The 22,540-nt window shown below is 30.1% G+C and overlaps 2 protein-coding genes across 7 annotated transcripts in view; one reads left to right on the top strand and one right to left on the bottom strand.

Annotated features, from left to right (window-relative positions):
* Positions 1–1,447: 1,447 nt before the first annotated feature.
* Positions 1,448–18,915, bottom strand: LOC142332112 (uncharacterized). Of its 4 annotated transcripts, none has more exons than XM_075378342.1 (5): positions 18,675–18,915; positions 15,411–15,671; positions 10,561–10,692; positions 8,050–8,155; positions 1,448–4,383 (listed from the first exon to the last, which is right to left on the bottom strand). In XM_075378342.1, the coding sequence occupies exons 2-5, from the start codon at positions 15,657–15,659 to the stop codon at positions 4,202–4,204; spliced, it is 669 nt and encodes a 222-aa protein (XP_075234457.1). In that variant the 5' UTR covers positions 15,660–15,671; positions 18,675–18,915; the 3' UTR covers positions 1,448–4,201. The 4 variants fall into 4 exon arrangements, with proteins under 4 accessions (XP_075234457.1, XP_075234456.1, XP_075234458.1 ...); XM_075378341.1 differs by having other exon boundaries at positions 18,739–18,915; XM_075378343.1 differs by having other exon boundaries at positions 15,411–15,611; positions 18,739–18,914.
* Positions 18,916–19,328: 413 nt separating this feature from the next.
* xit (ALG6/ALG8 family glucosyltransferase xit) overlaps positions 19,329–22,540 on the top strand; it is a 30,015-nt gene continuing 26,803 nt past the window's right edge. For all 3 annotated transcript variants that reach the window (XR_012758122.1, XM_075378108.1, XM_075378107.1), the window contains exons 1-2: positions 19,329–19,494; positions 20,470–20,742. Coding sequence is in view for 2 of the 3 variants with exons in the window: in XM_075378108.1 (XP_075234223.1) it covers positions 19,436–19,494; positions 20,470–20,742 (332 nt within the window). In the remaining variant the exon portion in view is untranslated. The remainder of the gene's footprint in view (positions 19,495–20,469; positions 20,743–22,540) is intronic.

The following is a 22,540-nucleotide window of genomic DNA, read 5'->3' as shown; positions in this document are numbered from 1 at the left end:
AAATATACAAGTACCTCCATTCCTTACTGTTGCTTCATGTTATTACCCCCCCCCCCTTTGGCTGCCTTTTCTTATTAATCGCTGCTTTCATCTGTGTCAGTATCATAAAAAGAACACAATATCCGGAACACAAGTAAAGAAATGCTGCCTCTATGTCTTTAAAAATTGCCAAAACATATTTACAGTCGGCACTTTCCACCTTGGCAAGAGCATTTAAGATGCAATCCTCGATGCCAACCCCTTTCATGAAGCCATACTAGCCTCGATGTAGAAAACTGTTCACCTCAATGCTTTCCCAGAGCTGTTCCACAACCTGCCAATTACCGGTAAGAGGCTGATGGGCTGAGAACTGCCGACCTCACTACCATCCTTTCCTGATTTTAAGAGCCCCCTCACCAAAGCCACCTTTCAGCAAGTCAGAAAGCAACTCCAGCTTAGGCACCCAAGAACAGCCTTCCAAACAGCTCATGACAGGCAGCAGATGATAGAAAATAGCCTTGTCAAGTTGGTCAATCTCTGGTGCCATTCCAGAAACCAGTCGGTCTATATCTATATGTTCCACAGCCTGTATGCCAGGGAATGGTGTCTCACCCGCCCTATAGCATTGGAATTGTTAACGATGAGCTCAGCATCAACATTATGGCCTTGCAGATGCCTTTGTGAAGAATACATATGGTAAAATAATCCATCCCCAATCAGGATGGATGACTATGAACACCAAAGAAAGCATCAAAAGCCAGCCTGCCTTACGAAAAATGTAAGGTGCTCCCTGAATTGAAGTCTCTCATCAATGATGACACCCAGATATTTCTGAATGGTGACATACCTAATCGGAAGGCCGTCCATCACGACCCATGGCTGCTAGACGACCTTTGAGAAACATCATAGTGGTTTTCTATGCATATGAAAGAATAATTTCTTTATTAAGATTTCTGTTAAAGTAAGAGAACATGATGATTCTGGACACAATGAAGCTACCTCACATATTTGTTACACTCTTAATAAAAAAGAAAAACTTTGATAACATTTTGTGTTCATGAAATAAGTACATGAAAAATAATAACCGCCATCATAGTTCAATAATTTTGAATGACCGCCATCAACCAATATCATTAGATATTGAGGAATACAAAATAACAGTATATAATGGAATAAGGAATATAAAATAAACAAATAACTGTGATATTATATAAAATAAAGTAAAATTAACTAAATAAATTAATTATATTAAATACTTACTGGTATTGTAACATTCTAATATAGACTACATAACAATATAGCGAGACCTCAATTTATGTTATTTAAACTGAGACAGAAGAATTTCAATGATTTTCTTTTCAATATTAAAATTTAAACCCAGAATTCTCTAAATTATGGAATTTATTTATTATGGAATTATGAAATCAAATGAAGGTGATTAAGAAAAGGTAAATAATTTAATTTAACATCGGCTGAATATGTTTGTTTTTATTGGCTAGTTTGAGATTTAGTTTGTTTTACTTTCTATTATAAAATTGATATATTACTATTTACCATTTTCTTTCAAATTTTGCAAATTTTAATGAGAAGATAAAGTTTAATTTTTTTTAAAAAAAAAAAAAAAGATAAAACTTCAGTAATATACATTTTCTAAACTATTATTTCTACATAAAACTAACAGTTATAGCTGTAAACAGCATTAAAATAACTAACCTAATAACAGAGCATTTCAAATAAATAGCAAATATCTTTTACCCCACACACACACACACACACACACACACACACACATACACATACATATATTAACATTTCAGTTCTGCGACAGTTCGTGGAAACTCTTATGAAGGGAACACAATTTTTTACTTAACATAACTTACAACACACCTCATCCAGAATTTTTTTTTACACCTACCCAGAAAGGATTTTAGAAAAATATTTATGAAGAAAATAATTAACTGATGCAAGTTGAAAAACAAGAAATCACTCAAAACTCATTTTTAAGTAAAATTACTTCAATCTAAAACTTAAATGACCAGTACAAATTTGAACAACCATCATCATAGTTCAATAATTTTGAACGACCATCATTGACCAATATCAAAATATATGTAGAAATTAGTGAATATAAAAATAAATGAAAATGAATGTAATTTGTTAGCAAAAATAAACAATACATATGAAACAACAAAGAGTACATTTTTCTGTTAGTATAAAAATGAAACAACGGTTGATCAATAAAAATAGGTATCATTTGAACAATCCCGATGAAAAGCATAAAGATACAAAAGACTAAATCACTGAAATAAAATATTGTTCACAGAAATAAAATCTGTATAGAGCTAATAGAAAGTTCATATACTGGTTGTGCAGATGGATTACATATTTAATCATAATGGGAAAAGTAAATAGGGGTTCAATGGTTTTAGTTAATAGATGTCAGTTTATCAACTACTTATTTTTAGCAAAATGTTTGATAGACTGTAAAGTTTCAAAACTTGGTTTAAAAAATTTTTTGGTTTTATGTAAGTGTGTATCATCAGTGGGGTTATGTAATAAGGCTATTTGGTTATTTGATTTCTCCATTAATATTGAATTTAATATCTTATGGTAGAGAAATGAAATTAAAAATGGTAATGTGAAACCAATACTGTTGAATGAAATGTTTGAAAATAATAGTAAAATGTTGAAAATAGAAAACTATTGAACAGGAACAAAGTTAGTAAATAAAATAGCCTTTTAAACAGTAGTTTTAAAAACAGTTTTTTTAAACAGTTTTCTACTTCTTCTAACTGATACCATTACCAAAACACTGATGTGCATTGATTCCCTTATCTAGAATTCACTTATTTATAATATATAAAAGATATGACTAAGAAAGATTCAGAAGTGCTATTGTATCTTGGGATGGATTAGGAGGACAGGCTGTATACAATGAATGAAATTTAAATCATTAGGTGTATTGTGAAGCCACCAGTTAAGAAATAGAATCTTATCACATCAGTAGCCATCTTCACATATCACACCAAGAATACACTTATTTTACAGATTCTGACATCCTTAGTGTAGATCTACAATAGTTAGGCCTAAATATGTAGAATAAAAAGGCCCTAAATAAGGGTAAAGAAAAAAAAAGACTAATTGTGAGAAAGGACAGTCTACTTCAAAGGAATATCTGTAGAAAACTAACACACCCATCTAGAAAAAAAGATTAAAGCCTCCTTAGATATTGTCATGTGAGTATTCGTCGAGGGGTATTTTTATCATATACCATTGTTAACTGCACTTTACTAGCAATAATTTTTAACTGATTGGGTTAAACATATGTTGCAACAAAAATTGTTTTTCCAACAGAAATCCCACTTTTTAACAAGCATAGTTCTCTAAAGGTACATCTTTACCTATTTCAAGAGTTGTGTGGTAGAAGTATTGCAAAGAATGGTATGTTCCATTTGACTGAACTCTTACTGTAAGTAGAAGCATTAATTTAAACAGATAACTGGGAGTTTATTATCCATTATTTTTGTTAGATTTTTTATTTTTATAATAACACAAAGTAAAATTAATAATATTTTAATATAAAAAGAATGAATAATTTTATTGATCACACTGCTGTCTCAGCCAGCTTCAGACAGAAAACAACAATCATTCAAAATTTTGGCCTCAAGTTATATGTGTGATATAATTCTTAGACTCAAAACTGATTATAAATCTGATTACAGTTTAGTAATCAGCCTTTTGTCTATAATCTGGCCAAACACTCCTATGTCTATTCCAGTAATAATTGAAAAATTATTAGTATCTATATAAAAGAATGTTATAATTTTATATATCTTCGAGCATTTTATGCTGTTAATTTGTTCTTGTAAATCACATTTTTGTGGTATGTAATACAAAGGTTTTTTGCTTGCAGCACCTTCGTGTGAGTTTCACTATCTGCCGCAGTTTTTTTTTCTGATTCTAGTTATTTTTATGTGTTGTAATGATTGATAAAATAAAAATATTTAGTTTTAGATTTTTTTAGATACAGAATAGAAGTCAGTTCGTTATAAAGGTAAGTTGACCTGTTTTGAACATTTAGATACAAAACAGTACACAATTATATAAAATGGCTATTAATTAAAGTGAAATAAAATTAGGAAAATAATTTTGCATCATAGATCTTTCGTGATATCAAAATGATGGTCCGTTGTTCCCAAATAAACTAGTCAATGATAATAGACTACTTTGACTGATTTGAAATTATAACACGTGTTTGAAATTCTTTTGGTAGTTCTGTATCCAACGAAGTGTTATCCAAACCATCAATTCCGTGTGTGTCGATCGTGTTCGTGCTGTTAACCATTCTTTGGAACGATGTATGTGGCTTATCATCTTCGTCAGGTGACTCTTCATCTAACATATCTGAAAATTAGCAATATCTAGTTAAAATTAAAATTTGATTTATTAATTAAATAGAATTACAGTATATCTACAAAATGAAATCAAAACACATTCTGTCAAGTTTAAAGTTTCATTAGATCATAAATTTCATTTCTATTTCGGTGTAAGATAATTTTTGTTAACTCCACACGTAACTTCAACTCTATAAAAAAATTAAATCAAAACACGTTCTGTCAAGCTTAAACTTTTATTCTATCATTTTTCAACAACATAAAGTTTCTTTTATATTTCAAATAGCTCCCCGTCACAGCTTCACCCGCGCAATATGGTTACTTGCGTTTCCCGTAGCGGTCAATTTTTTATTTTATGTGTTTACTGAGGAATCGTTTGCTTGGCATTTCTAACACCACCACCCAATTCACTCGTCATAAAGCATAAGACAGAATGTTTGTGCCACAAATGTCTGCTGAGCCTCGAAACAGTATAGCGACCAGTGTTCTAAATAGCTCCTAGCGTAAGCGGACTAAATGCGGTAACATACACGACCGGATTACGTGTCCCAACCGCTCACTTGCCACATATTTACTAAAATGGGTAGGCACACCCCGCCAACTACTAAAAATATATATGACATCCATAAATTAAAATTTACTATGTCTAGACAGCAATTTGCTGCCACGCCTAGATCGCTGAATGCCAGCAAGTACCTGTCCACAAATTAATGCACTTGGAGATTAATTGGTGGGTGGTCAGCTATATTTCTAGGTTATCTTCCCACAGCAGTGCGGTAGGAGAATAATGTAATGACATTGTGGTCACTATTTTGGTATAAATTCTAAAAATTTAATTTTTTTGATACTGTTTTGCTTGTCTTGCAAAGAACAACAATATCACATGATCATATGTCCCATTTATAATATTTAAGCCGCCCCTACTCCCCGCCCCCTTTAGGTCAAATAATCTAAATTGGGACTTACTGCGTTAACCTTTCTTATTGGAGAAGATTTCCAAAGAGAAAATTGGGATAGCTCATACAAAAAAACAAGTTGAAGTTGAGCATACTAAGTTATTGCACCTAACAGAAACAAAACATTGTTGGCCACCATTTTGGATTGGATGGTCAGAATTTAGTTTTAACTGTATGATTTTTCTCGACTCATCAAGCTCTTTAAAATAATATATTAAATGACCATGTTCCCATTTTAAATTTTTGAGTTGCCCTACCCCTGCCGCCCAAATATCAAAAAGAGTGAAGTATATATTCATTGAAGTAGCCCTTCAGTACAAGGAAGAATGCTGAAAACCTCATGAGTTATTTCTCATATATAAAATTTTTGTAAGAAGATTTACCGGTCATGGTAGGAATTTCATGGGAATATGTGAGAGTGGCCAATCATTCTCACGCTTCGAGTTGGTCTGGTCCTGCAGGTAAAGAGGGTAGGAATATAAATACTCTGAGAAAGACTAGTTGACAGTCAGTTCTGTGAGATGTCAGTCTGTGAGTAGATTCTGCGGTAGAGTTTTCTGAAGGAGCCAATTTCTAGTGGGCAAGAAGTTCAACTCGATTAAGGTCTCAAGTAATGCCAATACATGAAAACAAGAAGTAGTTCAGTGAGTTATTGTTTGACTATAAGTGAAAATGATAATGTACTAAATTTCATTCATAAATTATTAGGGTAGATTTATTTGAGTGAAAGAACTTTATACCTGACTTATCTATTGTACTATTGTTGTTAATAAAAGGCTAGTTGTTAAAAGTGTTAAGATTAGCGGTCATGCTAATGTCTTTTGTCAGTGGGACTGAATTCTGGTTTTCCATATTTAATTACCTGTAAATAAATCCTGATAATTACTTTACATTCTGTTTTGTATGTAATCACTATTTTTTATTATTATTGACATTTATTGTTATTATTGTGGTTGTGATTACTATGTCTATTCTTTTTTTATTATTGTCATTGTTATTATTGATTTGTCTTATTCTATTTATGTTCTTAAACTAATAAATTGTAATTATATTAATATTCTCCATTTGTCAAATTCTAAATATCCTGATTGAGCAAACACGCGACGATATATATAATTATCTACATGTATCATTTACCCTGTAAAAATCCATTATTAAACAATGATTACAAAGTTGTCTAGTTAACCAGAGTATATTTTGACTTAAACAAAATCATCCCTTGTTTCTTTCTCTCTCTCTTTATACATCTTCTGAAGATTATATAAATATAAGAAAGAATCAATGAAATTGACCTTTCTGGTAATCAGTTAACCTTGAACAACTGCATTGTAACAAAAAAAGGACAGATTGAATTAAGAATCTCCTTTTAATGAATTCTGTTAATAGAAACTGAAAATTATAATAACAAAAATGATAGATGATAAACAAGACAAGTATTATATTGAACTTCACATTTTGTTTTTGTTTACCTTTCTCTCCACAATAAATAAAATAATGAAATGGAAAAGTGCCATAGCATTTGCAGGAAATCATTAAACTCCTCTTTTCCCTGAAATATTGGAATGGTATACTTATTTTCTTGTGAATTGCCATGTAATTTTCAGAACTGACATTTCTCAGGTCAACTGCAAATATTTATTACACTTAACATGTATTTGTACCACCACTTGTGATGAAACCAAAACTGGTATCATCTGGGGTAAGAAGTTACAGAAGATATCATTTCAAAACTTCCACATTAGGATTTTGAGTATTTGAAAACTTCAAACTATTTTTTTTTTTTTTACTGAAAGATAAAAACTACTGTAATAATAATAATAATGAGAATTTATAATACAGAAAATTTGAATTTTTGTAATCCTTCTTTCTGAAATCTAGTAAAAAGGATCACAGAATAATTTTGAGATCTGACTTTATTAAAACAGCACCTCATATATGAATTTCATATTTGTTACTATGACCTCAGATATGATTTAATATATATTTTTTAATAAGGAAGTAAATAATGGAATGAAGGTGAAAAAATAACCAAATCCTTGCTAAGAATTTAATGTGATGCATCAGTTGGTCTAGATACCACTATTTTAGAACAACCTTTTTGTACTACCATCAGATAGGAGAATCTCTGGACATTTCCATATATGGAGCCACCCTTACCAAACAAAACTGATATCAAGGGCACAAAAATTCCACTTGACTCCCCCCCGTAACTAAATCCAGTGAGTGTCCGGTAAAACCAACAGGACAGGACACCTAGGAAAGAAGGGGTCAAGCTAAGAAAAATATATGTTTTATTACAAAAAGATTGATATGAAACAGTTAAACTTAACCAAAGAATATTTCAAGGTTCATCAAGATATTAATAATCTATCATTTTGTATCGATCTACCCAAATATTAAAAAGCTGTCTGACACCAAGCACATGCATTCACAAAACTTGGCCAGTTCCTAAATCATGTGGCATCTGGAAACCATTCTTCCAGATCTCCACTTGATAGTACTGTCATTAGTTATTGTTTTCATTTAGATTATAATAAAATTAAAAATTTATTTACAGTATATATTAAGAGTCTATTCAGACTAAGCTGCACAAGATCACTATAGTGAGTGAATTTGCAAGACTTTTAAATTAACAAGCTGTTTAAAAACAGTTTGTTTAACCTAACTCTTTACAACAATATTGCACTACACATATTATTTATAAAAATAAGGCTGTTTACCTTTGAATAGTGCAGCCGGACGCCTTTGTAATTGATACAAAACATATAACAAGAGAATGAGAATAAATGTAACAAAAAGCAGTAAACTCACTCGAAACATATTTGTCTGTAATACAAAAACAAAAGAATGAATAAATAATAAAATTTATTGTAAAAGAATACTAATGCTTATATTTATATACATATAATTAAATGGTTTTTGTTTAGATTATAAATTTTTATAGAATAACCAAATTAATTTCATTTGCCACGAGATCAAATCATACTTTTTTACTTTGAAGCATTTTAATCAACAACTAAACTCACTAACATTATATATCTACAAGGGTCATTCAATAATTAAACAGACAAATAGCTGTACAGCAAAAATGGTTTATTAAATAAATCCAATTTTTTTGTCTACTCTTACATGTAATCAATCCCCTCCAACTTCTCTGCACTTGTCCCATCTTTTTATAAATCTTCTTATCCCCTCAGTGATAAATTCTTTACCTTGATCTCAAAGCTAGTTTTGTACTTTTTTCTGTACCTCTTCATTGTCGTTGAACTCGATGCTACGCAAAGTTTCTTTCATTTGACCAAACAGATAAAAATCTGAAGGGCTAAAGTTAGAGGTGTAAGAAAGATAAGGTAGAAGCTTCAACCCACTTTACCAACAGTTTCCAGCATCAGTTGTGCCATATGAGGTTAAGCATTATCTTGAAGAAGAAGCACACATTTCCTCTACCATCCTGGACATTTCCTCTTCAACACGGGCTTGACTTTGTTTTCAATAATGGCTGAGTAGTATAGGCTGTTGACAGTACATTGTTCCTCCAAATAATCATAGAAAATCGGACCTTGGACACTCCAAAAGATGGTTAACATGACCTTACAGCCGATGGTTGCGTTTTGAATTTCTTAGGGACAGGCAATGCAGAGTGTTTCTACTGCATGCTTTGACGCTTGGACTCCAGCTCAAAATGATGTATCCAAGTTTCATCACAGGTTAAAATCCTGTTCAGAAATGCGTCACCTTCGTTATTGAAATGATTTTTGAGTTCGGTGCAAATGCGAAATCTCTCGGCTTTGTGATGAACGGTAAGCTCTCTGGGAAACCACCTAGCACAAGTCTTGTAGTTCAATGACGGAATGAGTTGTGTCAACACTTACTCGACATTTTTCATTAATTTGTTCAACTGTAAGTCGTCGGTCTTCTTGAATAATTGAATCGATATGACAATCTAACGCCGAGGTCGACACTATTACTGGGCGGTGCTTATCGTTCACGCTTTTGCAGCCACTTTTAAACTTTTCCACCCACGCGGAAAATGTTGCACGGTTTATAAATCTACTGCCGTATTATTTGATCTTCCGACAGAATATTTATGATGGTTGTACACTTTCCGAATATAAAAATCACAGAAAGCTGTTCTTCAAAAATACTTTCTTCGAGCGTAAATGCCATCGTAACTAAGACTTTAGAGGTTATTTCTATGTATATGTTAATCGAACACTCTTGGCAAGGTTGCGAACTAACTCCAGCTAACACTTACAAAAGTTTCAGTTGCCTTCATTAAGAGTTTCCTTCGCTAAAGGTGTTTGTCTGTTTAATTATCGATTGGCCCTCGTATAAAATCTACTTGCAGTGTGCTATTTATAGGAATGCATCTTAGGATTACATGAAAAACTCATTCTGAGTTTTCAAATTCAAAAATGGATCCAATACCGGTAAATATGATTCAGTCGACCAAGTTTTGACGTACTTAAAATACTTATATTTCCATAAGTTTGTATTTAAGAATGATAAATTTGCTTAAAAAATCTTATTCCTAAGAAATAATAATTTTCACTTATGTAAAAACTGACAATACAATATTTTTGCAGCACAAAGCACGCATATTTCGTTACCCTATGAGAAAAAACCTTATATGATTCACTTTGTATATGGAATAAATTACATACTAGATCTTCTAATTAATTTTTCTAAAATTAAAATAATTTTTTTTTTACAGAAATAATTACATTTTATTAATGAGCTTTTAAATAACAGCTTCTAATAAAATTAAACAGAAATGTTTGTATATGTTTTAACATGTACTTAGATATATACTCAAATATTTAGCAATTAATGGTGCATCGTCGAGCAACTAAAAAAAATTCCAAGAGACTTTGAGCGATATTTCCAGCACCACTCTCTCGCTGTTCTATAATTTAAATACATTATTCTTATTATTATAAACATAAATCAATTTTCTATAGATTACAACAAAAGTAGTTTATTATTTCATCCACTGGTGTTTTATTGCCAGTGAACAGAGTAGACAGCAGGTAGATGTACAATATGAATTTATTATTTTTAATTTGATTTTTATTATAACAGCATAGACAATGCACGTATATAGATGGTGTCGCTTCAGTGACCGGTTTACTGTTAATGACTGACAGAATTCAGTTTTGTAATATTCCGTATTTCTTTCCCAATTAGTTCTTTAAACCCATAGTAATAGTGCCCACAGATACTTCACTTACTGAAGAGTCACTCTCGTAGACTTCTTCCCAATCTCTTTTTACGATAAGTTCAACAGATTTAACATTGTATGTCATTGCAGTTAAATGTTTACAAAAACATGAATATATACCGTGTTCGGCTGTTGATACACCCTAAAAATAAACAATAAAATATTATACATGAATGTGCAATCTTTAATAAAAAAAATTACTTTAATTAATTTCTTAAAATTACAATAATTACCTAACAGAATCGTTATCGTGTAAATTGATGCAATACTTAGGTGAATAAGAAAAAACTGATTTGAACCCACATGACTTGCTTGTACGCCTAGTAAATTACATTACATTTTTTTTTTTTTAATGAAAAGTACATAAAATTTTATTTCATTAATAACTTCTGATATTTTTTCATAATTTTTTTTTTTATTGTTATTATTGAATTATTATTCAGTGTAAATTGTTTTTTACAATCAGAGGTTAATAATTATTAATAAGTCAATATCTTTAAACAAAAAAAAGAAAAAAAGGAGATAAAGTCTGACTCGAACCGATGTGCTTTCCCCTTATAAGATCTGATTAATTTTATTTGGCTCTAAATCTGGAACCGATGAAAATAAGTACCACTTATGATAAATCGTTGAAAAGCTCTCAATGAGGGCTTATTACTGCAATTAAGAAAAAGCTCAAAATCCAATTTTTTTTTAATTTTGCGCTTTTTAGGATACTTTTGGTTTAGCCGATTGCAATCAAAACGGGAGGTGGACAACTGGATGTTACAACAGTCCTAAATCCACTTTTCAAAATCCTACGGCTAATCATTTATGACTTGTGCAAGATACATACGTAAAAACGTAACGTCGAAACTACTCAAAATGGATTCAGGGATGGTCGAAATGTATATTTCTGTTGAAATCTAAAAACTGAAATTTTTTGCGATCACTTCCTTTACTTAGTACAAGAAAGCAATTATAAAGGCCTTATAACTATGGCTTGTTGCAATTTTTAATAAATTATTTGCCTTTTAAAAAATCTTCCTACCAATTTATTTAAAAAGAAATTGAAAAGAATTTCTTTTATGGAACCAGTATTACTCACTGATGAGTTTAAAAAAAAATTATTAATTAAGGAGAAAAACCTAATTGATGGTAGTAATTTTTAAAATTATAGTTTTTATACTTATTTTATTTTAGTTTGTTTGCACGTTACAGTTTCTTCGGTATTATTTCATTTGTTTATTATCATTTGTAAGTATTAATACCACTATTTTTTAACTCTCTCCATTTCTTGTTTCTTAAAAATTAATAAACAATATTAAATATAAATTAAAATATATATTTTCTCGTTAATAATTAACTGTATATTTTATGATCACTTTGAATAAGGTTTTATCACAGTTTTACTTGTTCTATCCAAGCAAATTCTAGAACAGTTCTTTTTGTTATATGTGCAGCAGCACACCTATTCATTCCTGACATGATATATTAATGTATTGTTTTGTACCGGTCAGAATAAAATATTTATCCATTAAATAAACAATTTTTAATATTCACTATAACCGCAGTCATACTCTTAATCTAGCTATACAACTCAATATAAATATATATGTATTGTAACAGGACTTTGACTCCTATTGAGAGTCCCAAAGATTTCTATTTTATTTATTATTATTAATGTCTTTCTTATTTTAATTGTAATATTATTTCATAAGCTAATTAATTAATGTTATTTTTCCATTTATTAATAAGAGCACTTGCATGAAACTTTTGATATGATAAATTTTATTATTTAATTCAAAATACAATAAATAAATTGATTGAACATCTATCTTATACGAAGTAGAAGTTGTTTTTCTACTTTTAAATTAGAAAACTAGACAGCATGGTTTATTCTTTACCATCGTGTGGCTTTATAATTTTATATTAAATATTTTGAAATAAAATTTTTATAATTATTTTATTAAAATGACAGAAAAGAGAATCAACTGCCACAACAAAGAATTTACTTAACTAAAAAAGCTGATAAGATACATAAGTGCTGCCGCCCATCACGATCGAGAATTATAATTCGTTTTTTACATAATTATTATTTAAAAAGAGGATTTATTGAACCTTTACCATTTTAAAAACAATTTCAGTACATAACAATGAACATAATATCAACTTACGCAGTAAATTTAGGTAAGCATTCATGTAATCCTAATTAATAGATTTTATTAATAAAATAAAAAATTCAAATTTAGATAAGTACTAAACACCAGCTAGTACTTACTTTTTATAACTAAAGATATTACAAAAGCTAATTATTTACTTTATGCTTAAACTAAGCACGAAGTCCCATGTTTAATTTTTTAAATGTTGTTTAACTATCATTTATTTTATTAAGTCTTCTTAATTTTTAAGCCTGGACAGATGGGTCCTAAAATGTTTCTTCATGGCTCAACTTAGTTTGTGCTTGGCAAAGGGACTTGTTATGTTGCCTTTAATTTTTCTCAATTTTTGTTTTTATTTGGTGGCTTTATTTTTTTTTAGCTTGGTTTATTGAATTATATTTTGATTAGATCATTCTTCACACTTAATGTTCCATAGACATAAGTTGGGTGGATGTATGCATTGTAAAACCCGGTTTCTTTTTGTGTTTTTTATTTCTTGTTCATTTTTACAGTAAAAGAATGGAAAGAAAAAGGAATCATCTTTGCTAATCTGTATTGAAATCTATCGTTGTGTTTTTTTTTTAAGTCAGTTGTCGATTTGTATTTCTCCAGTTACAGAACAAGCGAAGCGGACCATCTCCTGGTTGTAGATGTTGAACTGGCTGTTTATGATAAGGATAAAACTTGTTTTTTTTTAAGTGTCCTCCAAACTATCGCATGTGAAACTCCGATCCGCTTAGAAAAACATCATGTACTGACGCCTGGATTGCGCTGAACCGAATCTGATAATAACTTCATCGATAAAAGCATCATGTTGACAGATCATTTGTAGGTGGTATGCATGCTAGGTAGTGAACCTGTTCCCCGAAGATTGCAAAAAGTCATGCAAATTGTTTTGGGATCTGGAATCCTACGATTTGGGAAACCTGTTTCACATTCTACTGCAACAGCTGTAGCATTACCATTAACCATACCCAAAATGAATACCATTTTGGTGTATTCCTCCGTTATAGTATATTCCCTGGAACTTATAGATCATGGGGAAAATTGGCCACTCACAAGCGGCAAGTCAATATGGCGAGAGCCGCATTGTCGGACCGTGTGAGAGTTGCTTGATGCGGTTGCTATGTTCAACCGACATCAGTAGTTTACTTAAGGGAAAGACTCCTAACGCACTGCTGTGGGAAGCTAACCTTGAGATATATGGCTGACCACCAGCCAAATAGGGCTCCAAGTTCTTTAATATGGTGGTCAGGTACTTGCTGGCATTCAGCGACCTAGGCGTGGCAGCGAATTCCTGTCTTGACAAAGTAAATTTTAATTTATGGATGCCATATATATTTTTGGTAGTTGGCGGGGTGCGTCTACTCATTTTGGTAAATATATGACAAGTGAGCGGTTGGGACATGTAAGCCGGTGATGTATGGCACCGCGCTTAGTCCGCTCACGCTGTTAGATAAGCTCTAGTAGCTATTTAGGATACTGGTCGCTAAACTGTTTTGAGGCTTAGTAGCCGTTTGTTGCACAGACATTCAGTTTTATGCTTTAGGGAGAACAAATGGGGTGGTGGCGGAAGAAATGCCAAGCAAACCAAAACCAGTCTACCTGAACCTGGTTTTCCTAAAGCAATAAGACCGAATGTCCATGCTACAAACGGCTACAGTGCCTCAAAACAGTTTAGCGACCAATATCCTAAATAGCTCCTAGAGCTTACCTAACTGCGTGAGCGGAATAAGCATGGTGGCCTACACCACTCGCTTGCGTGTTCCACCGCCCACTTATCATTTATTACTAAAGTGGGTAGGCGCATCCCGTCTACATACTAAAATATATGACTTGTCAATAAATTAAAATTTATTCCGTCAAGGACAGCAATTTGCTGCCATCCCTGATCGCTGATTGCCAGCAAATACCTGTTCACCATATTATAGCCTTTGGAGCTATATTTGACCGATGGCCAACCATTTCTTGAGAGTAGCTTCCTACAGCAAGTGGTAGGAATCTTATATCCCTTAAACTACCGATGCCGGTTGAACAAAACAACGGCATCAAAGAACTCCCACACGGTCCGACAATGCGGCTCTCATCACATTGACTCGCCCCTTATGAGTGGCCAATTTTCCCTTTAACCTCTATGTTCTAGGGTGGCCTGAGTTCTGGCCCCCCCAAGAGCTGGGCAGTCGAACATCATGTGATCGTTCGACTGGACCTCCTCGTATACGCACAGCCCATCAACTGCCAGGTGGAACCGAAATAAATACTGGTTCTAATTTGCGTGGTTGGAGAGCACTTGAGCTCCCGTTGGCCTTAAAAACGAACTAGAGGCGTACCATCCCCCCAAGTCCTGTATAAATCCATACAAGTTCCTACCCTTAGTCGTGGCCATGCTGCCATGCTGACATGCTGCCATGCTGCAATCGCAAAACTGTAAGGCTTCCTCCGCAGGCGGGAGATGGGCAACTATTCAATCCTTTTATAATAAACAGTAGTATGTCATTGATCCTAGCTGCCAACTTTTCATTGAAATGATTAATAGCACTGGAGACATTATCCACTAAAAAAACAGGAATGGCTGGTTCCATCACATCAACATGTGAGATGATAAATTGCCCAGCAACAGCAGGTTAACAGACAGACTGGAAGTAACCAAACTTTTGACTAATACACTGAGGATCAGGAAAAATCTCCAACAAAAAAAAAAATAATAATAATCGATTACCTTTATAAGTAATGTTCCTGTCAGTACTTCATATTTGTACTTTTCTTTATCCATGCTGCTTCCAGGACCTATGTAATCTTTAGTATTTAATAACCAGAATTGAAATCTATGATTGTCATCATTGCTTGGACAATTTAATACTGCAACATCACCTTGGCTGACTTCGATTACTTCTGTAGTCGTTGCTTTTATAAAATCAGTCTGACCAGTGATAAGTAATGTTACCACAAACAAAAAGTAGTTATTCATCTTATAAAATAGCTGCAAAATATAGTAAAAATTAAAATATCCAATTAAATATAGTAACTAGCATATAATTTAGTTAAAATTAATATTCTCTAAAAGTTGAAATGATTTCAGATTAACTACAGTACAATATTTTAAGACAAAGACTTTACACAAGTGAGCTAGAGATTGCCACCAGACGTACTGAGTGTTGCAATGATTTTGAATCAAATGCCAGTGACTGAATTAGACTTTGAAAAATATTTGTTATTTATAATGTGTTCAAAGAGTGTATATGTGTGTAAGATAAATTGTGTTTGTTTATTTAAAATATATTTTTGAATTTTTAAGCACTTAAAAGACAGACTAATGGACACATTTACTCAAACATTTATTTTATGTTCTTCATTGTTTATGTTATGATTTTCATATGGTTGTTGTTTCTGTAATTCAATGATGTAATTTATAAAAGTGGATTCAGTAGTGGAATAAAGCGTTTTTAAAAGCTCTTTATGTCACTGTGATAAGCTTTATTCTGTTATGCTCCATAGAACACATTATAGTCAGAAAGATCGATATTTATATCCCTAGTAAATTACATTTTTTTGGATCGTTCTGACTGATAATTTGTACTTTGTTTTATTTATGGCTTTACATCCAATATTGTTGTCAGCTATTTTGAATTTGCAGGAATTGTGTAATATTATAATTAATATGAATGTTATGATTTTGTTTGTCTTGTTCTGGAATCATCATAGGAGTTTGTTGTTAGTATTCTGTCATAATTCTATGCTTCAGCAAAGCATTTTACTGTGTTCAACCTAGTAGTTATATAGTCTGTGTTGCAAGTTCTGAATACTGAATATTAGTCTTGAATGGGGTTATATGACTTTTATATGAGTACGTCAGTAAGTCACTTATAGTTTTGTTGATTACTAACGTATATCTGTGCTCATGTTTAATGATTGTAAGGTTCATGAAGTGTATTCTTGTGTCTTTGATAGGAAAAATTTATTTTTGTGAAGCTGGCTGATACAAGTGAGAATTTGTTTTAATTATCTATTTTTTTCATTGTGTAGAAGAGTTATGTACCTACATACATAACCCAATAGTTTACTTTGTGAGAGTGTTTGTCATAGTGCATTTATCATAAAAAAGGATTTTATTTGTGTTGTAAAAATATTTCATTTTAAAATAATTTATTGTAGTCATTTTTAAAAACACAATACATCATGATACCAAACTTGAAATATTTTATAATTTAATATATATATATATATCAATTCTAAAGTAATATTTGTGTAAACAACAGACCTAATATACATTTTAGAAATTAAACTTAGTATGGTTCTTTATATAAATTGTTAATAAAATAAATTGAAAATTCAATACTGTTCACAAACATTTTTTTATTTAAAATCTAAAATTAGATTTTGATTGTTTAACTATCATCAGTAGGCATTGAAGAAAAAGTAAACATTAGAAAATAAATAAATATTAAATTAATAAATGAATAAAAAATAAATAACAACAATAAATATTACTCATGAAGCAAATTAAAATGAATATTTAGTAAATATTAAATAGTATTAGTAATACTGAATAGTAAATATTAATGAAATGAATATTATATATTCCCTAGCAGAAAAAATTCTGTTGGGATAAGATCGTTTCTACTTTAGACACATTTTCTTTATTTTATTTTAGTTAGTTATGTATTTATTTATTTACACTTTTCCTGTGTCCATTGATGATGATTGTTTAACAAATTAAGTGGCCACTACAGTTTTAGATTTTAAATAAAAAAAGTTGCAAGGTTAAATTATTATTTTGAATTTTAAATAAAAACAATTTATTTATATGTATTCCCTTGCAAAGTTTTTTTTGCATAAGTTAACTTTCCAATATATTAAAGATAGTATTACTGGAATAGCATTCCATCAGTAAAAATAAAAATTTGTGACTTCATTTATTTGTCATATATTAGAAAATCATTTTTTTCCAACTGATGTTGACATTGGTTGTAGAAACCAGCTGGTGTGCTGTACTTTTATCAACATGAATAGTGGTTGAGATCACACACAAGATTCTACAATCTACTATAATGATAGAAAAATATCTCCTCATCTCTACATCATCACAAATTGAATTTTAACTTTATTAATTTAAATACAAATCTTAATATAGAATATTTTCCACTTAAAAAATCTTTTTTTTTTTGTTAATCATATTCTGCCTGAATGAATGTCAACATGATAACTTGACGTTTGCCTCTCCATTTATATGTGAGAGAATGTGTCTGTATGTGTGTGTACATCTACTGTATTAGCAACATAAAACTTATCTAATTCTTACCATAGTTAAGCGAAATATCCAATCTTTGCAAAATCAAAAAATGCATGTATGAATTTTTACATTTACAGATTTTGACTCTACAACTAAACTTATTTCATTTTTCTAAACTTTCTGCTTATACTTATTTCTGGTAATAAGAATGAAAAAAGAAAAAATTAAAGACACTTTTAATCAGACAAACTCATTCAAGAGTATTCATTAAAATAAATTAATATTGAGCGGTGAGCTCAATCAAATGAAGCCATAAGAATTTATCAATCTCACCATTTTAACAGTCTGTTCAGATAAGTAATTAATTTGTTTTTTACTGCATGTATAGTGATAATATAGAATTGTACTATTGATTTTCTAGAAAGTGATTTATAACCTATATACAACTTTCTAAAGTAGCAAATAAAAATCTCTCAATATTGTTTCAACATAATGCATTATTTTTAATTGTATTAGTAATAATACTTTTTCTTAATAAAATAAATTTGACATTTATTTTAAAATAATTTTTAAATTGTTCACTGAATTAAAAACATAGCTTTTTTATTGACTACTATTATTTTTATTTTATTTTTTTAACTTGTTCATTTTATTCCTGCTAAAATACTACTGAAAAGTTTTTTTTAAAAATGAAACACAAAGTTGAAATAATTAATTTTCTATATTGATAATTATTTAAAGTTATTTACTTACATTTTATAAAATAAACCAAACTAAAAATATTTTTTTAAAGTTACTCATTTTAAGCACAACTGACCTTTAACAATAAAAAGCACTCACAAAATTAATTCAGATTAACATTAACTGTATTTGATTGACAATTATGATAATAAATATTATTAAAATTACAGAAAATATATTTATTATTGAATGTATTTTATGTCCATAATATCCTAGTAAAGCTTTAATTAACCTATGTAACAGAGCAAGGTCTTTTCTTAAAATAAACAGGACAGTATTGTCAAAGTGCCAAAATTATTCAAGTTTTAAGTCAGTTACTTTGTCCACCACTTAAAGTGTAATTGTATTATTAATATAGATAACTTTTAGGTTCATATAATATTTTGTGATTCGATTATTTTTAACCTAGAATTACAAAAATGTAATAAATGAACGAGGTACATTGTTAATATATCGTGGTTAATTAATATTACTTTAATGTATGTTCTCAGAACGAAAATAGGTTCTATTTTTTAAAATTATAATTATTTCAGACATTAAATTATATTTGAGTAAGTCATTTTTATTTTTAAATGTTACGTAAACTTTAAAAACTATTAGAATATACTGATTTGAATATGGCCGCCACATAATACGGAGTTTGGCTTTAAGACTGCCGTATGTACATTGAACTGTTGATATAAACATAACCTTGCACGTGTGATGTGGCTACTCGACTGTAATATCTAATTTGGAGTGTTATTTAATTTCAATTGGTTTTGATTTAGTTGACAATGTTTTGGAGAATTGTTTTGATGATTTCTTGTTTTAAGCTTCTTCTTATTCCATCGTAGTAAGTATTTTTATTTAATATTAAAACAGATTTCTGATTCGAAGTCTGGAATGATAAGACCTCTATAACTACATAACAGGTTATGGTAGTTTGATTTATGTTTACTGATAGTATGAAATGCAAAATTTTAATCTTTATCTTTCGGGATCATACACTAATTTAGATTAATATGTAACATTGCACAGTGTGTTTACCCGTAAAGTATTAGATTTTGTGTTTGTAAGATTAAAATACGACATTTTATGTCGTATTTTAAATATTTCCGTTACCGTAAGAAATCCATTGCAACCACATTTATAGAATTTACACATTTAAAGATATTAGTAGACAACTGATTAAATTTCTTACCAAAATAATACTACTTTCGGCTAGTTGCATACTCTAAGTTGGTTTTATTTTCAGTAAATGAAGTGTATTCTTGTACAATATCAGGTTGAGCATTCCAGAAATGGGTGGTTAATTGAAACCCAATCACCAAAGAACACAATATCTGTGAAATATCTAGTCTGTGACCCTTTTAAAGTTATTGTGACTGCTAAATAATCTGTGCTTGTATAACTTTGTCTGTGCTCTAGAGTGATTTATTTCCACTGAAATATTTATTGTTCTTGTGAGATACTAAATAATTGTGCTGATTTGATTCTAATTTACTTATGGGTATTGTAAACAAATAAATAGTGCTGCTGGTTAGCTGTTCTACGATTCTGTACTGTTTGGTTTCACATCAAAATAATAATGTAATAAACTTAAATTAGATATAATGAAAGATTTTTTAGATCTGTTCAGGTTTTTAGCTTTGGCTCTGAGTCATAAGATTCAGGCCATAAGTTCATTTACATCTTTTTGTTATGAAGTGGTTAAAAGATTTTTTATTGTTGGTCCTAATTCTCAGGAATTACAAGTAACTATGTTTTACCTTTGGTTAATTTATATGGAATAAATTTTTACTTCTCTCCAATTTTTATTCTGTTTTAGCCGATCAACAGATTTTGAGGTACATCGCAACTGGTTAGCCATAACACACAGTTTACCGATTGATAAATGGTATTATGAGTCGACTTCTGAATGGACATTGGACTATCCACCGTTATTTGCTTGGTTTGAATTTTTATTGTCTCATATAGCAAAATATTTTGATAGTAAGATGTTAAATGTACATAATTTAAATTATACATCGACTGCAACTATTTTATTTCAACGTTTGTCTGTAATTTTTTCTGATATTATCCTTGCCTACGGTACAAAAGAGTAAGTAGTTATTAATTTTTTATTGTTCAGTATAATATTTTTATTTTTTGTGCTTATTTTAATATCTAAATTTGACTTCATACCAATATTTGCAAACATAACTGTGATATAAATCTTCAATTGTAAATCAGTAGAGGGGAATGTTTACTCATTTGAAGTGTAAAAAAATAATTTTTTTTTTAATATTAGAAGAAAAATATATTTTAGTTTCAATACATTAAATTATGTATTAAATTTTTTTAAATTAATACATAAAATACATCTAATTTCTTAATTATTTATTTGAAGGTGAATAAAAAGTGTTCTTTTTGTCAAAATTTGAACAATTTTTAATATAGAATTTATTAATTTTTAAAGAATATTTTTATCTGAAAACTTCACATTTTGTTTATACTTTGCCTCAAAGTTTTTGATTTCTGTCAAACTTTTTTTAGGTTAAAACTAAGGAATTTAATTAAAATATTACTGTACAAATTGCATGTATCAAAAACCTTGTTTGATTTTGTAAAAATATGATTGATATTTGTAAAAGTATGAGAATTTATTGATAAATGTTTTTCATTAGAAATTTGTTTAATGTTTGTGTAAAAAGTCTTGCTTTAATTAGGTACATCTCAAAAATCAAAACCAAAAAGAATTTAATAAAAATTAAAATAAAAAATATATTAAAAAAAACAATAAATTATTATTTGCTACTGTTAATTTCCAAAATTAGGCTGTTTATTTAAACTTTCTTTGGGAGTCTACTCTACCAATTAGATTATATTGGAATTGCTTGATTTACTGAATTGAATTAATAGTGTTTAATTGTATTTTAATTGACTTTGCTGAGTAGAATGTTAACAAAGAGATAGTGAATTGTCATAGTAAGGTTACATTTTATTGTTTTAGTATTCATAGATTTCTTGAAATAAATACCTTACACATTGTTTTATCTGCATTTGTTAAAGATATCTTAAATATCTTAACTCGTTCTGAAAAGTTTCCATTTTTTAAATACCTTTTAAACCAATAAATATAACAAATTAAGATTTTATACATTTTTACTGGTGTAAAAACAACTAGCTTTAGGTATATAAGGTAAAAAAACCCACCGGGTTGGTCTAGTGGTAAACTCGTCATCGCAAATCAGCTGATTTTGAAGTCGAGAGTTCTAAGGTTCAAATCCTAGTAAAGGCAGTTACTTTTATACAGATTTGAATACTAGATCGTGGATACTGGTGGTGTTCTTTGGCGGTTGGGTTTCAGTTAACCACACATCTCAGGAACAGTCGACCTGAGACTGTACAAGACTACACTTCATTAACATTCATACATATCATTTTCATTCATCCTCTGAAGTAATACCTTACGGTAGTTCTGTAGGCTTAACAGAAAAAGAAAGAGATGCATGAGATAAATTTTCTTATCTTATTGTTCTTTTGAGAGCATACAACTAAAAATATTTTAATGTAAACCTTCATCTAGTATTACCTCATTTTAATGGTCTCATTTAATGAAAGAATACTTGAAACTAGTGGTTGACATCTTACTCATATATACAAAATGGTGTATGTTTAAATATTTTTGAAGTCTACGTAGCCTACTTCATTTTCTTTTCAGTTAAAGAGTTAAATTTCTTCTCCTTTTCCTTCAGTTACCATTTTCCAATTTAAGATATGTCTTATATAGAAAATAAATCTTTTTGTTTGCATTGTTGGTAAATGTGTTAGGTGCTATAAAGTGCTATCATATAAGTAATAGCTCCATAGCTTAATAAATAGCTGCACCATAAAATACATTTTATCATTCCAAAGAG

Source organism: Lycorma delicatula, chromosome 11 (genome assembly GCF_047948215.1).
Source record: "Lycorma delicatula isolate Av1 chromosome 11, ASM4794821v1, whole genome shotgun sequence".
Taxonomy (NCBI): Eukaryota; Metazoa; Arthropoda; class Insecta; order Hemiptera; family Fulgoridae; genus Lycorma; species Lycorma delicatula.
The sequence above is the reverse complement of the archived record's forward strand: the minus strand, read 5'-3'. Positions and strand labels throughout refer to the sequence as shown.